The following is a 13,874-nucleotide window of genomic DNA, read 5'->3' on the forward strand; positions in this document are numbered from 1 at the left end:
CCGCTAACCTTTGGTTCTCGTCACGTCGGGGGCTTTTTTTCTCGACGCTCGATGCCCCGCTCACCCGAGTCGGTCGAGCGGAGCGTCACCGACGGGTCGCCGCCCCCGGACCGGAAGGGCCGATGGCCGACGGCTCCTTACGTGAAAGCGAAAAGCTTTTACTCGCGGGGCGCGGCTCGAGAGCGTTTGGCTCAAAAGTTCCGAGTCTTGAGTTCAATTCCGGTTCGTTCCAGCGTAGACTTTGGATGTCGCGGGGGGGGGGGCCCTACCGTAATACTCTTAATTCCGCGATGACTTGTCTTTTCCAATGCGCGGCTCGATACTTCAAAGTCGTATCAAAGTCAACTTTGTATAATGATGTCAATGTCACAGGCGGAACAAGGGGTACTTTGTTCTGCATTCGATGCGGCACTGGCACCGCATTCTGCCCCCCCCCCAAGTCCCTCTCAGACCTCTGCAGATCAAGCACCAATCTGTCAAATGTTCTGGCCTCTTCTGACCAGCGAGGCTGCAGACGGTCGGTGGAATCGTGCCGTGACGTCCGCGGACTCCATTAGGACAGCCGGCGGGCAAAATGTCTGGCGCCGCCCCCCGGGACCCCCCGAGCGCGAAAGAGGTGCCGGGATGAGCGCGGCGATGGGGACCTCCTCGTCCTCCGCCGTCATCCCTCACGCGTCCCTCGGCCGTCCGCGTCCCGACTAACGACCGCGACTAACGACCGCGACTGACTTTCCCAACCTTTTTAGTCCGAGCGCAACTACCGAATACCTGCGGCGGCAAAGCGCATCCGATCCCTCCGATATGCGCTATTACTGTGTTTCCGCTTGGGAAGCCTCAGTGGCACGGCGGGACGGGGCGCGTCCCGCCGTTCCCAACGGAGGAAACCTCAAGTGTCCAAATGGGCCCGCCGGATCTGGAATCATCTGCTCAGCAGAGGCCACCGCGGTGGTCCGATCCGCTTTGGTTAGCGGACTCTACTAACTAGATCGGATCGGACCGTTCTCGTGCCCGGGGTCCGGTCGAGACCGCCCCGGCGGACTCTAGATCACGTCGATTCGCGATCGACCATCTTGGGCCTGCCGCTGCAGAAGTGAAAATTGACCCTCGCAGCAAGGGAAAAATTCCGACCTCGAGTTTTTGATTGGGGACACCGCATTTAAAGCGCCCTATAAATGGATTTGACTTGAGTTTTGGCAAACAGGATCTGACAGGCGCCGGTCCCGCCGCCCTCGGTTTGTCCCGTTGTCCTGGCTTCAACTCTCCGGGCCGGGCCGGGCCGGGCCGGCGGCGACACGTTCCGGCGTGGGGGCCCTCAATGCGCATCTTTGTGCTCGCCGGCGGGGCGGGAGAAAGCGCCATTGAGGTCCCGGGCTCAGGCCCCGTCCCCCTCGCGCTCCATTGTGTCAGCGGGAATCTGGCGGGAGGGACTCCAAAGACTTTACGGCCTTTGTTCTGACTTGTGAGCGGACCGGACCGCCGCCACCCGGACCTAAATCGCCACGCTTAGCGCCCATAAACATACCGACGCAACCCGTGGGTCAATCGCAAGTGCTTTGTGGATAAAAATGTGCACGGTGGCTATCCGAGGCCAAAATCAATATGCGGCATTTGCCAACGGCCGGAATTTCAGTAGACGCCACCCTTGTCATAAATCGCTGCGATGCAGCCGTATCACTTGCAAATGCCTCCAAAAAAGCCCAGTTAGCCGGTTTATTGGCCGACTCCATTGTCGGCGCGTCGTCAATGTGCAAGTTAGCTCTAACAGAATTAGGAAGGTGCGCGAAAAGGATGGATTCGATTCTGAGGCCGGGGCGGTCCCGATAGGCCCTTGTTGGGGGAGAGCAGTGCCGATTTTGGTGCGAGCTAGGCCAAAAGAGTCCGGACAGGTCTAAAGTAGTCTATTGTGATCTTGAGTGCTCTAGTGGTGGTCCAAAGGCGTTCCGAGTCAAACCTGAGCCCGGTTTGTGGACGTTTGGTCCAAGGTGGTTTACGCTCTTCCTAGTGGGTCTAGGCTCATCCAAAATTGTATGGAGCGATTTTAAGGGTTCCGCGGTGGTCTAGGTCGGTCCAAAGGTGTCAAGCATCGGTCAAGTGAGCTTTAAACTGGGTCCAAGTTGGCGAACGTTTAGTCCGAGCCGGCCCACGCTCATCTAGTGGATCTCGAGTCATCCAAAACGGCATGGAACGATTCGGCGGATTCCGAGGCGGTCTAAACATGGTCCAGGACGGTCTTGAGTCATCCGAGTCCAGCCGGGGCGGTCCCAGTGGGCGTAGCCGTCCAGAGCGTCGTAAAGTTGACCCGAGGTGTTCCGGGCCGGTCCGCGTAGGCCTAGGCCCGTCCGAGGTCGTCCGGGGCGGTCTCGGGTTCTCTAAGGTCGGCGCCTGCGCCGGAACGTTGAACGTCACTTCCCGTGCGGCCCCTTGAAGGGTTAACGTCGGCGCGCGTGTCCCGGGAGGGTGGGACTCCGTCGAGGACGGCCGTCCGGAAGCGGGGGGGGGGGGGCCGAGCGGGGGGCGTGTCCTCCTATAAAGACCCCCGGCGGCGCCGGGCCGCCGCCGTCCCGCTGCCGTCCCGCGCCTCTCGGCTCCGTCCTCGGTTTTCTTCTCTACGCGCTCTCCCGCAGAGTGGGACTGTCACGCCGCCGGCGCCGCTCCCGCGCGTCTTTGCCGCCCGTCCTTTCTTCCGAGCCAGTGGGAAGTCCGCGCAGAGCACCATGCTGACCCTGCTGCCGCTGGCGTCCCTCCTGGTCCTGGCCGCGGGTAAATAACCCCGTCCTCGTCTGGTCCGACGCCGTTTGGACGCGCATATTCGGCCAAAAGCGATATTTAACGTGGGGGCCGGGGGGACCGATGTTTTTTTTTTGCCCCGTATTTTTTTGTTGTATATGAAAAAGCAAAAAGTTTGTTATACTTTGTGTTTGACTTTGTTTGCGTTCAAAATACGTTTGGAGCTATTGGGCAGTGATGAATATGATTTCAATTTGAATACATTTTTAAGAAAAAAATATGTCGACCAACGTTACATTGGACATTCCTGATATTGGGTTACTAGTTCTAGTTTATGCATGTGCAAGATTGAGATTTTGATCGTTTGTACGATCGCAGCGATGTCTGAGCGTAAACACTGATTGTTTTCCAGACTTGTTTTGCGCGCTTTACCAAACCTTACTCCACCTTGGTGGCGCAAAATGCGGACGCGGGAGCTCTGCTAGCTCCGCTTTGCTAGCTTTGTTTTTTGCTTTTTTCTTGTTCGATTGGGAAAAAAAGATGGTTTGTTGTGATTTCTCGCGGCCTTTAACGGTACGTTGTAATTGTGGGAGCGCTGTAGCCCCGCCCACCGGTAAACACGACGCACACGTTGACGCCTGCGACGGTCGACCCCGCTTTGACCTCGGCTACGGCCTCCTTCGGTCGGGGATCCTTCCCCCGGCCACGCAAAAGATACGTCCCCGTTTGCTGCACGTTATTAAGCGGTCAGATTTCTTTTTGACGGCCTGGTATTTTCCCCGCCCGGCCGCTGAAATATCGATTCAGTGGCGGAAAGCCAATTGGCATCAATCAGCATCCACGCGCTGCTCCCGACACGTTCAATATTTTCTCTCTGCGTTACGCTTTGATTGCGAAGACGCTGGCTAAATAGCGGATTTCCAAGTCCCAAGGAGGAAAGGCTTCTATGTTCTAGGCTTCAATATTTTCTCATTCATTTAATGAAGCATTTTATTAAATTGATCAGAGTAGTTTTGTTAAAACTACTCATATACAAACCTGTGGTTTTAAAAGGAAAAACGTCCGCTTACTTGAAAACATTTTTTTGTTTTCCCTTCTTAAAGGGACACCGCGTAAGCTGTTTTCATTCCGGGCGGCGGGCGGCGCCGCACGTCCCGTTCTGTGCTTTTACTTTGTGGAAACGGACTTTTTGCAGCGTGGAAAGTAGTAGAAAGCCGAAGCGAGAAGCCAAGTGACCTTTGGCGCTTTTGCCCCGCGCGCAGTGCCCGAGCCGTCCCGGGCCATCGTGATCTACACGGGCTGGGAGCGCCACGCCCTGGCCGGCGCCGAGGTGCGCCTCTCCTGCTCCTTCTTCTCCTGGCGCTGGACATCCGAGGACGTCACCTTCTCGTGGACCTACAGGCCCGACGGGGCCAAGGACAGCATCTCTGTAAATATGCCCGCCCGCCCGCCTTCATCTCGTTCCCGTGACGCCATCTGTCCGGCGTGAAGGAAAGGTCCGGAAGCGAGAGCCTTTTATCACGCCGGGTGTAAAATGAGAAACTTGAAAGGAATGCTCGTGTTTTGGGGTGAAGTTAAAGAATAATCCTTCTATAATTATGGCAGGACTCTGCTGTATTTTAGAAAGTGTTGCTTCTCCACGTATGGCTTGCTAGAGCTTGCGTATAGCTTATTAGCTTGCAATCTTTTTTCACTCCCCTTCTGGTCCTCTCCCGTCACTCCGCTTCGATCTTCCTCGATCCCGTCCTCTCTCCTCACCGTCCGAGCCGGCGTTTCTTCCCTTTGGGCGGACGGTCGGCGGACGCTTCCTGTCCGATGATTTGAAAGAAGCGTTTTGTTTTTTTTTTCCCTTTTCAGATCTTCCACTACACGGGCGGGATGGCCTACGTGGACAACAAGGGCCCCTTCAGGGACCGGCTGGAGTTCGTGGGGGACCCCGGCCGGCGCGACGGCTCCATCCTGCTGAAGAACCTGGAGTTCGGCGACAACGGGACCTTCACCTGCGACGCCAAGAACCCGCCCGACATCGTGGGACGGCCCTCCAGCGTGCGCCTGCTGGTCTTCGACAAAGGTGAGACCCGCTCGGCGCCCGGCGGGATGCTTCCGCCGTAGCCGCGGAGCCCCGTTTGGCCGCGTGACCTTATTCCCTCAGTCTTCCGGCCGGCTCCCTCCGGCCTTCCTTTGTGGAGTTTGCGCGCTTTTGCACGCGCGCAATTTGACGCAATTTGCGTCCTCTTGCGCGGCAGTGCCCATCCGGGCGGGCGTGATCACCGGTTCCATCGTGGGCGCCGTCCTGGGCCTGCTGCTGCTGATTGTGGTCATCTATTACCTGATGCGCTTCCTGGTGGCGCGCCGCGTCTTCAGCCTCAACGTCAGGTCAGTGCGGGGCCCCGGCCGGACTCCCCGGCTGCGCGCCGGCCGGCTCGGGCCGCGCCTCCGGCCCGAGCCCCTCCCGGGCACCGACACCTGCGTCGCCTAGCCCCCGCCCGTCGGGGAGGCCGGCTGCCAAAGGAAGCTTTCTTCTGTAACTGTCCGCAACTTTCTTCTGTAACTAACCACCTTCAAACGTCGCTGCGACAGCGCTGTCTCTTCTGTTTTCCCGGCCCGCGATGGATGGCGTCGGGAAGATTACAGCAAAATAGTCGCGGCGTTGTGACGCCAACCCGAAAGGTTTCGAGGGACGCGTTTCGCTCAGCGGGAGATGGGAGAAGGTCTCGTGCGGATTGGTGGGGGCTGGCTCTGTTTGTAAAGATAAAGGAACGTTTGCCCCACATTCTCCTTCCGACCCCGCCCGTGACGCCCATACGTTGGAGGGAGGCAATTTGGCGGCACGGGCCGTCTTCGGGTCGGACGAGGTTGCGGAACCGGCGGAGCGTTTGTCCGCGCGTGGTCAGGTTGGCTTCCCGTAGACGTCTCCTCGACTTTCCCCCTCCCCGCTCGAAATCCGTTTTGGTTTCCGACCCCGTTTGTGACGCGAATACGGCGGAGAAAGTCAAGGAAAGGTGCGCTTGGAGCACTTTTGCGCTTGCTACCGATCACTTTTCACACAGTCGAACGTGTGCGAAACTCAAACAGTTTGCCCCCCCCCCCCCCCGAGACTCAGCCCGATTGTCATCTTCATCCGCGTGTAATCCGCCGGATAATCCGGCAGCGATGAGATGACGGCGCGTCCGTCATCCCGCCACCAGATTAGAGCGGCGCCGGCAGAAAGACATCCTGACTTCTTTTGGTTTTGTGTTTTGTCCTCCAGCAAACACGGCAAGAAAAAGAAGGAGGGATCACAGCAGAGACAGGCAAGTTCTTCTTCTTTCTCTTCCTCTTTCCGCTCCTCGCCCAATCACACGCCGCCATCGCCGCGGCACAAAATGAGCAAGCGGCCCCGTCGAGAGTTCAGCCTTTCTCGAAACCACCTTAATCTCTTTTGATTTTTTCGCTGGAGAGTTGGGCCTTACCGTCAAGTCGAGTGGTTCGAAAAAAGATCATTCAAGTATGGCAACGCCGCGCCATCTTTTGTTGAAACTGAGCCGTCCTCGCTCATTATCTGAATATATATATACGTATGGAAAAATATCATTTTGTAAATCAGTCCGTATTTCACTCCATCTCGATGGAAGTGACATCACAAAACGAAGCCTTTTGAGCATGAAAACATTGTGCAAAGCAAACCCCTTTTGCTCTTTTCCTTGGTGCCTACAGGGGGCAGCAAATTTCCTCACATTCATTGTCGCGGCCCCCGCTTTCACCGCCTTCTTGGTTTTCTCTTCTTTTGACTGTGGGATGATTGTCAGGTTACTCTCCGGTGCCACGCTCGCTCGCGTTGCTCGGTTGCCGTGACGACGCTGTCACGATGTCGTCCTCCCTGTTTCTGCAAGTTATTTATTCATATATGCCAGCGTGCGCGCACACACATACAGAGCAGCCTCGGGCCCTCCATGTGTGTAGCGACGCAGAGTCGCGGAATGATAATTGTGGCTGGCGCCCGGTATCGATCCCTCCCCCTTCCTCCCTTTTCACCTTTGACTCCCCCCGCAGGCCTGGAGGAGCATCTCCCCCCGCCCCGCCCCGCCCCGCCTTCCCCCTTCCTCTTTTCCCCTTCAGGTCATGTGATGCGCTCGGACAGGAAATCACTAGCGCTCGCTCTTCATCTTCTCCCTCCCCCCCGCCCTTGCCGCCGTCCTCCGTTTCAGCCCGGAGGGGCAGAAGCCGCGGAGCGCCGCGCTCCCGGATGCCCCTTCCCCTCCCCCTTCCCCTTCCCCTCCCCCATCCTCCCCTTCTTCTTTTTCCGTATCTTCTTGGTCTTCGCGGCGATGATCAGAGTCCAATTAGAGGCGCTCGGCGGGGGGTCGATTGGAGACCGCCGCCGACGCTCATGTCTGAAATTCTCCTGAAAGCACTCCTTCTGCCGAGGACTCCTCGATGCGGCCTCGGCGCGCTCCCGTTCCACATCGACTCCGCGATCCAGGAAAAAAAAAAGTCAACAGGCAGGCAGTCCAAAAACTGATGGGCATACTTTTGGGAGGAATTAAGAAAATAAGCCCCCCCCCCCTCCCCCCCCCAAATAAAGCAAATGGAAACAAGAAAGTTGATGGGCACGGCGTTGCCCACCACTCGGGTCGCGTTTGCGCGCTGCGGGTGAACCGCACAGGTGTGTGGAGTCCAGCTGTCACTGTCCCGTCCTAATGCATGGTTACCTCTTTTGTCACCCCGCCCCTCCAGCTCTGGACACCGCCCCCCCTCACTCTCTCCCCTCGCCCTTAAAAGGACATTTCTCCGCCCCCTCCCCCGCCCTCTTCCCCAACTCCGCCTTTTTAAATGTTTTTTCTCTCCCCTTCACCACAGCGCCGCCCGGCCCTCTAACCCCCCTCCCCCCCGGCACTCCTTTCCTCCTCGAGTGACTGTCCATCCCTGTTCTGCCCCCGCCCCCCTCTCTGTCCCCGCCTCCCCACAGGGCCCCGCGCCGGCGGCCGACCCCGCCAAGCCGAAAACCTCGGAGAAGAAGAAGCGGGAGTCCCGCAAGGAGCGCAAATAGGATACGGGGCGGGGCTGGGGCGCGCTCTTCGGGCGGACGCCCCGGCCCGGGGGGGACGGGGGGACGGGCGGCGGAGGGGGCGCGGCCGAGGACGCCGCCGGGCGGGTGCTGATGACCATCCAACTGGAGCTGACCCGCAAGAACGGCCGGGAGGGGCAGGGGGAGGGCCCCCCCGAAGCGCCCGGCCTCCTTTCTCGGCTCGCCCGGCGGCTCGCCCTCAAATAGGGGGGGGGGGGGCTAGGGCTAATATCGTCTGATAAAAGTATCCGCCTGGGCTGAGATTGCCGGTCCTCAAGTATCCCGCCCCCCTTTGCAAATGTTTCAATCTTCTCTTCTAACCAGCGTGTCCTCTCTCTCTCTCTCTCTCTCTCTTTGTGTCTGGCCCCCACCCTTCTTCTACTTCTTCTACTTTTCTTAGATAAAGGTCTGACTCCTCCGTGACGCCTCCACCTCTCTAGTCTGCCCGACGCACCCCCCCTTTTCCTTTCCCCTCAGTCGTCATTACTTCCCATTAGCTCCTCTCCTTTAAGGCGGGCTATAAGAAGAATAACCCCCCCCCCCTCCTCCCTCCCCCCTGCACTGTCAGTGCTCGTGTCAAATAATTTCCTCCTTTATGCACTCACCGGGCATAAAAAAAAAAGCGTTTAAGGCCTAACGACGCTCTTAACCGGCGACGCGGGAAGCCGCCAGACGGCCTTCGGGCCGGCCGGCCGCCCCCATCTTTTTTGTTTCTCCTTCACGACTCGATTTGGCGGTGACCTCGCCGCAGCCGGGTCTCGGGGCGGCCTCCGCAGACAGACCATCCCCCTTCTTCTCGACCTCAAATCGATTTCATTCGGCAAATGAAGATCCCAAAATACCGAAAGGAAAAGTTTGTGAGAAAAAGCCATAGCTTTAAAGACTTTAAACAAATAACTCAAAAAGATTGGACTTGTCATTTGGGCTGCCAAAACACAGTCATATTTTGGATATTTTGCGCAAAATTTACTAGGATGAAGTCACATTTTTGGAGCGGGAATACCTGATTGAAGTTGCCGTTTTGCAGAAATAGCAAGTTTATTCGTTTTCAATGTCCAAATGTTGGTTTAAAATTTGAAAACGAAAAATCTTGAATTTTTTTTTTCCCCAAAATGTTGTTTTTCCAGGATTTTTTTTTTTTTTCCCAGCGTAAAGGTGTATTTTTGGAGGTAAAAGGAGCAGAATTGTTGCTAACGAATCCGGCAAAACTCCTTTGTAGCTTTGTCCGAACGTGGGGATAGAAGGCGCTGGCCTTTGCCCCCCCCCCCCCCCCCCCCCGCCCCCCGATTGCGTCTATTTGTGGCCGCCGTCAACTGCAACAGCTGCGCATTTATTTCTTGGCCAAGTCGGCGCTCGGGTTAGGCTACGACTTAGCGTCGACGACCGACGAGCACGGATGACGTCGAGGGTCCGAAGGGCGGGCGGAGCTATTTAAGTCGGACCCCCCCGCCCCCCGTTCGCTTCGGTTTTTATGGCCTTCCGCTTCCTGTCGGCCGGCGGCCCCGCAGAACAGGGCTCGGCGCAATCCGCCGCGCTCGTTAAGCCTTTCTTATCGGACTCGCGGCTCCCCCCCTCCCTCCCCCCTTCCGCGGCTTGTCCTTCAAACGACCCCGCCCCCCTTTACCGGGGAGCCGCGCGCTTCTCCTCATCCCGCTCTCCTCTTTGCGTCGGGACGCCAAGACGCCGGCCCCCGCCCCCCGACCGGCAGAGGGAGGCGCGGCGAGCCGTCTTTCCGCCCGGCGGTCCAGTTGGCTTCGGTTGGGCTCGGTAAATCCGGACCCGGCTCCCGTTTCTCGGAAGGCCAAGTTTTGTAAAAGACGCTCCGTTTTCCTGGATTTTTTTGTTGTCCCCACGCCTCAGTAACCGCAAACTTCAACAAGCTAGATGCGGTGACCGGATCTGTGGGAAAGCGAAAATCCCCATCCCGTTCCATGGTTTGTAAAACGTGCGGGACGCCGGCCCTCCGGGACCGGAGTTCCGCATCTAACCCCGTAGGGTAAAGAGGGGCCGCCCCGCACGTATTCGGAAAAGGAAAGGGGCTCGCGGCGGAAACCGAAAAGCAATAAGAAGCACGAGCCGCGTCGGATCCTTTCCGGGTTTTGTCGGTAGGCCGAAGTCTACTGGCCGGAACCTCGGCCAGAGTCGTTTTCTTGACTTTTCGCTTCGTTGCCGTTCGGGATCGCTCGGCCGCGCTCTTTTGTTTTCGGCGACTTGTGGGAAAACCCAACAAGTGCAAAACCCAGCCACCCGGGTGCAGCGACAAGGTTTTTTTGGTTTTCTTCACTTTCTGGCGAGGGCGGACCAAAGTGGCGCGAGTCGGCCGGAACGGGAAGCCTAACCCGCTTGCGCCGCTTTCCCTCCTCACGAGCGCCGATAGAAAGCGTTGGGGAACCCAACCGGGCCGCTCGGTGGAAACGCCGCGTTTTTCGTGCTGAGATAACGTTAGCCTCCCTTGAGTTTTGGGGGGGGTGCCCGCGAATCCTCGGCCGAGTCTCGGAGGGCCCGTCCTCCGAAAACCAAATGGGCAGACGTGGAGCTCGGGGACGGCCGAGACTTGAATGTTCCTTTTGAAAATTCCCAGCTATCCGGACCGCTTGTAATCGTATTAAAAACGCCCTGGATGTTTTAGGAAATGTATTAGGAGCGGCGTAACCTCATTCGAATTGACCGTAGCTTTGTTCTCCTTGTTCTTGCTGTTGTTTTGTTTTGTTTTTTACATGTATTTAATTTAACGCTTGCTCTAATTGAATGTAATATCTTGTAAAAAGAACACAAATAAAGCATTTACAAGCTTACGTGTGTATATCGGAAGTGTAGTGCTTGATTATCTGTCAGAATTTTGCCTCATATCATTATGCATGGACACCGGCCGTGCTAGCTTAAATTGTGGCTAGTGATATGGTTGACGCACTGATATCGCCAGAGTTCGACCGCAAACTAGTAATACCAATTTATACAAATAACAGCCACACTTGTGAACTGAGAAATAATTCCCAAAAAAAAAAGAAATCCACTAAATTTGCATCGCAATTCCAGCGACGGATCAACGCTACGTAAAGAGGGATCTGGGAGCGACCGTCTGGACTTGGTGCAGACGTATAAATACATCCTTGGGATTTAATGGGCTAATTAACAAATCGTAGACGGATCAGCTTTCACCACGGGGCGACAATCTCTATTTATATGCTGTTAAAACACGTGTATAATTCTCGATCCCTTTGACGAATACCGCGCACCTGTTAATGAGACACCTGGGAACAGTTAGAAATTGCGATGGAAAAAAAAAAAAGCATACGCTTCCGAAAAAAATCCACATGTGAGCAATTGGGATTGTTACGCTTACTTATGATGTGTTAAACTGTTCAAGTGGCACCTTGTGTCACCGTCGTTTGCCGTTGAAATGAACGAAAATACCAGGAATTCATAAGACTCATTTCAAAAGAAGTTCTAGAAAAGAAAAAACGGCGTATCACATGATCATCCAACAGTTTTCAGAACGATTAGCTACTCTACGTCCTCTCTTCTATGAATCATTTTTCATAAACGTTAGCCTTACTTGAATGGCGCCGTCTAAAAAAAATGACAATGACTGCATTAACGCCGCGCATTCGTGCTTTGCAATTTGAAGTAGCATCTGCCTCAATTAGCACAAAATGAGATTGGCACCTAGACTCGCCTAGGTGGATGTCTTCTCTTTTTTTTTATTTTGTATGACCTTATTTTCCACACTATAACGCACGCCTAAAAACCTTCCATTTTCTCCAGAGCTGACAGCGCGCCTTATTATCTGACGCGCCTTATACACGACTTAGAATGCCAGTTTTTATTTTGGGGGGATGAAAAAATACTTGATCCACATAATGTACATTTTTTCCTCTGCGTTTCAGCTCTAAATGTGTTTTTTACAATTATTTTTAATAACACCCTCATTGAACTTTTGATATATGTATGTGTGTATATATATACACACACGCGCGCGCACGCCGGGGGTCGGGGGGAGCCGAGAGAGAGCGAGGGCTCGGGTTACCCCCGCAGGATGAGGCGGGGGCGTGGGGATACGGTGCCAAGCCCCCAAAAAAGCCACACGAGGCGGGGTCGCTCGCAACGGCGACGGAGGCGGTGGACTCGTAAGCTCGCGGACGTCCGACATGGGCAAAGGGGTAAGTTTTTCCCTTTTGCTATTTCTTCGATCGCGTCGCAAAGGAACGCAAGGAAGGAGGGCGGCCGAACGGGCACCGTACGCCGAGCGCTTTTGGGGTCGGCGGGCGCGCCGAGTCTTGTTTTGCTCGGACTAAACAGTTTCAACTTTGCCTTGAATAATCCACGGCAGACGAAGCAATAGAAAGAATGCGAAGTTTTATCGAGCGAGTGGAGCTTGAAAGGGGATGGCTGCGGATGGCTTTGTTTCGACCTTTTGGGGGTGATGTTCTCCCACATCGTTGGCGCTGTATTTTAGCCTTGACACTGCTGGCAGTGCCATGACAAAGCGCTTGCGCCGTGTTACACTTTGACACGTTGTCAGCGCCCGGGTGAAATTTCAGCTCCCCTCTGTCTTCTTTCAACGCTGAATGTGAGTCTCTTCTTATATCCTTATTGGCCGGCCTCTCACCGTCTTGAACGTCAGCTTTACCATTTGCCCTATTGTGCGGAATGTCAGTGTGGCCGGGGAAATGTTGGGGACCCCTGCTCTATAGGATGCCCCCCCCCCACCTGTTTTTTTTTTTTTTGGGGGGGGGGGGGGGTCTTATCTTCGGGCAATTACAGTCATTCACTCATGCGACCATTGACAAGCGGGGCCGCCCGACGGTAGCCGCGGCGGCGCCCGCTTCCTCTGGCCCACGGGCAGAAGGTGGAGCTTCAACTTCAGTCATTCCCCTTGTGGAGCGCGAGTCTTCTTTGGTGGGGAGGGAAGATAAGACTTGAATACGCCTTTTATTCGTCCTCCGACTGAGAAATTCCTCAAAGACCTCACCGCCATCAAGACAAAGACGTCTTGTCTCGTCGGGCGACCGCTCCACACAAGCGCAACCTCAGAAAATGGCCGGCCCGCACCCCAACGCCGCGCTTCCCGTTGGTTCGACGACGACGGGTTTCGCGCTCCGTGGGCCGATTTCCCCCCAAAAATCGATCAATGTATTTTGAGGCGAAACGGCGGACGTCCTCAGTCTGTGGTTTTTAAAACTTTTTTTTTTCGGACGCGCCTACCAGATTTCAGGTGTATTTAAGTGAGGTTCACGGGATAATAAAAAACGGACGGCAAAGACGTTCTTGCCAGTCGTCTTCTGGAGACTTTTCTGCGCGCCTTCCAAATTTCGGGTTAGCGATCCCGACCGTCTTCGGGGGGCTGAATTCGGAAAAAAACCAAAAGAAAACAAGAAATCAGGAGCGGCGCTTCCGATAACGCTTTCCCGGCAAGCGAATTAGCCGGAACAAAAACAGCTCACCATTGCCTTGCTTTATCTTTATTTCCCAAACACTTAACATCTCAGGATGAGATGGGGAAATATCGTTCCCGGCTTGATTTTTATTTGCATAATGACGCAATTGCGTTTTTATCGGTCGCCGCCGGGCCCCGTTCCATTTAGCTTTACGGCAGGACGGGGGGGCGGAATTGCTCCGCCGGATGCCGTTTGGGGCTCGCCGTTCCCTCTTTGCCTCCGTGTGATTACTTTTCCCCGCGTGCCTGTTTTGGGCGCGCGCTTGCCGAGACCGGCGGCGGCTCGTGACTTCCGCCTTCCCCCGCTGACGACGATTGGCGCGCGCGAGGAGCTCCTTCTCTCCCTCCGGCGCGTAGACCAAGGCGTCGAACGGCGTTACTCTTATTCAAATCCGGTAAAAAGACCCTTACCCTCACCTCGCATTGTCGAAGGTTTACGCAGTTTCTGTCTTTTTTTGCAGGTTCCGCCTTTATCAGAGCCCCGCCCCCTTTCCGCCATTGCCGCTCCGACATTTTTTCAAGCCGTATGAAGTTGTCATCTTCGGTCCGTCAATCCGTCTGCGTATTTTTGATCGAGCGCGCGCCACCACTAGAGGGCGCCTCTTTCGTCGGGCGCTGGTCCACTTCTGTCGTCGCTTATGCTAATTCTTTTTTCTCTTTTAG

General features: G+C 55.5%; 2 protein-coding genes across 3 annotated transcripts in view; both read left to right on the top strand.

The window, feature by feature from the left end:
* The first annotated feature begins 2,538 nt into the window (after nucleotides 1-2,538).
* mpz (myelin protein zero) lies at nucleotides 2,539-10,569 on the top strand. Of its 2 annotated transcripts, none has more exons than XM_088428919.1 (6): nucleotides 2,539-2,760; nucleotides 3,990-4,156; nucleotides 4,585-4,798; nucleotides 4,974-5,103; nucleotides 5,978-6,020; nucleotides 7,676-10,569. In XM_088428919.1, exons 1-6 carry the CDS (start codon nucleotides 2,715-2,717, stop codon nucleotides 7,754-7,756), a joined length of 681 nt encoding a protein of 226 aa, XP_088285045.1. In that variant the 5' UTR covers nucleotides 2,539-2,714; the 3' UTR covers nucleotides 7,757-10,569. The 2 variants fall into 2 exon arrangements, with proteins under 2 accessions (XP_088285045.1, XP_088285046.1); XM_088428920.1 differs by having other exon boundaries at nucleotides 2,540-2,760; nucleotides 8,175-10,569.
* A 1,324-nt stretch (nucleotides 10,570-11,893) lies between these two features.
* atp1a2a (ATPase Na+/K+ transporting subunit alpha 2a) overlaps nucleotides 11,894-13,874 on the top strand; it is a 29,076-nt gene continuing 27,095 nt past the window's right edge. The window contains exon 1 of the mRNA XM_088428918.1: nucleotides 11,894-11,934. Within this exon, the coding sequence (XP_088285044.1) occupies nucleotides 11,923-11,934 (12 nt within the window). The 5' untranslated portion in view covers nucleotides 11,894-11,922. The remainder of the gene's footprint in view (nucleotides 11,935-13,874) is intronic.

This window comes from Hippichthys cyanospilos, chromosome 12 (genome assembly GCF_059441005.1).
Source record: "Hippichthys cyanospilos isolate Australia breed blue-spotted pipefish chromosome 12, RoL_Hcya_1.0, whole genome shotgun sequence".
NCBI lineage: Eukaryota > Metazoa > Chordata > Actinopteri > Syngnathiformes > Syngnathidae > Hippichthys > Hippichthys cyanospilos.

Bases quoted from the DNA above. Each gene is read 5' to 3' on its own strand.
- mpz (XM_088428919.1), top strand. From the start codon at position 2,715: ATGCTGACCCTGCTGCCGCTGGCGTCCCTCCTGGTCCTGGCCGCGG. The intron at 2,761-3,989 runs GTAAATAACCCC...CCCCGCGCGCAG, and splicing joins CCTCCTGGTCCTGGCCGCGG to TGCCCGAGCCGTCCCGGGCC. The intron at 6,021-7,675 runs GCAAGTTCTTCT...GCCTCCCCACAG, and splicing joins AGGGATCACAGCAGAGACAG to GGCCCCGCGCCGGCGGCCGA.